We start from the raw sequence: 473 nt of genomic DNA on the forward strand, positions 1-473 counted from the left end.
TGAGCCAAGACAGAAATGTGTGAGCTGGAGGCTAAAAGATTGTGAGCTGGCTCACACTCACGCAGCTTAGAGGGAGCCCTGCTCACCAGACTGCACGGCTTAGAGGGAGCCCTGGTTGGGACCAGCCCTTTGGACGGACTCGGCGATGGCTGACCATACCCACACCCACCCCTTTAACTGCGCGCCCGTGGGGAGGGAGGGCTCTGCTGAGCCTGCCGCCGGGCTGCGTCTTCCGCGTTTCGGACCCGCCCGCCCGCTGGCTTGGCAGCCGCCCCTTCGGGTCACGCCGTCCTCCTCACGTGCCCCCGAAGGGGCGGGCTGCGCCGGGCCGGCTTCCTGGTTGCGGCTCGGGGGGCCCTGCGGGGAAGGGCGGGCGGACGGACGGGCCATGGCCGGGGCGGCTCCGCCGGGCCCGCTGGAGCTGCTGCTGCGTGAGTGGGCTGGGGGGGGGGGGGGGGGGGGGGACACGCGCC

The 473-nt window shown here is 71.9% G+C and overlaps 1 protein-coding gene across 2 annotated transcripts in view; it reads left to right on the plus strand.

Moving 5' to 3' along the window:
- Positions 1-348: 348 nt before the first annotated feature.
- GGA2 (golgi-associated, gamma adaptin ear containing, ARF binding protein 2) overlaps positions 349-473 on the plus strand; it is a 16,424-nt gene continuing 16,299 nt past the window's right edge. For both annotated transcript variants that reach the window (XM_015429739.1, XM_015429740.1), the window contains exon 1: positions 349-431. In XM_015429739.1, coding sequence (XP_015285225.1) covers positions 389-431 — 43 coding nt within the window. In that variant the 5' untranslated portion in view covers positions 349-388. The remainder of the gene's footprint in view (positions 432-473) is intronic.

Source organism: Gekko japonicus, unplaced genomic scaffold (genome assembly GCF_001447785.1).
Source record: "Gekko japonicus isolate JY-2015 unplaced genomic scaffold, Gekko_japonicus_V1.1 scaffold894, whole genome shotgun sequence".
Lineage (NCBI taxonomy): Eukaryota > Metazoa > Chordata > Lepidosauria > Squamata > Gekkonidae > Gekko > Gekko japonicus.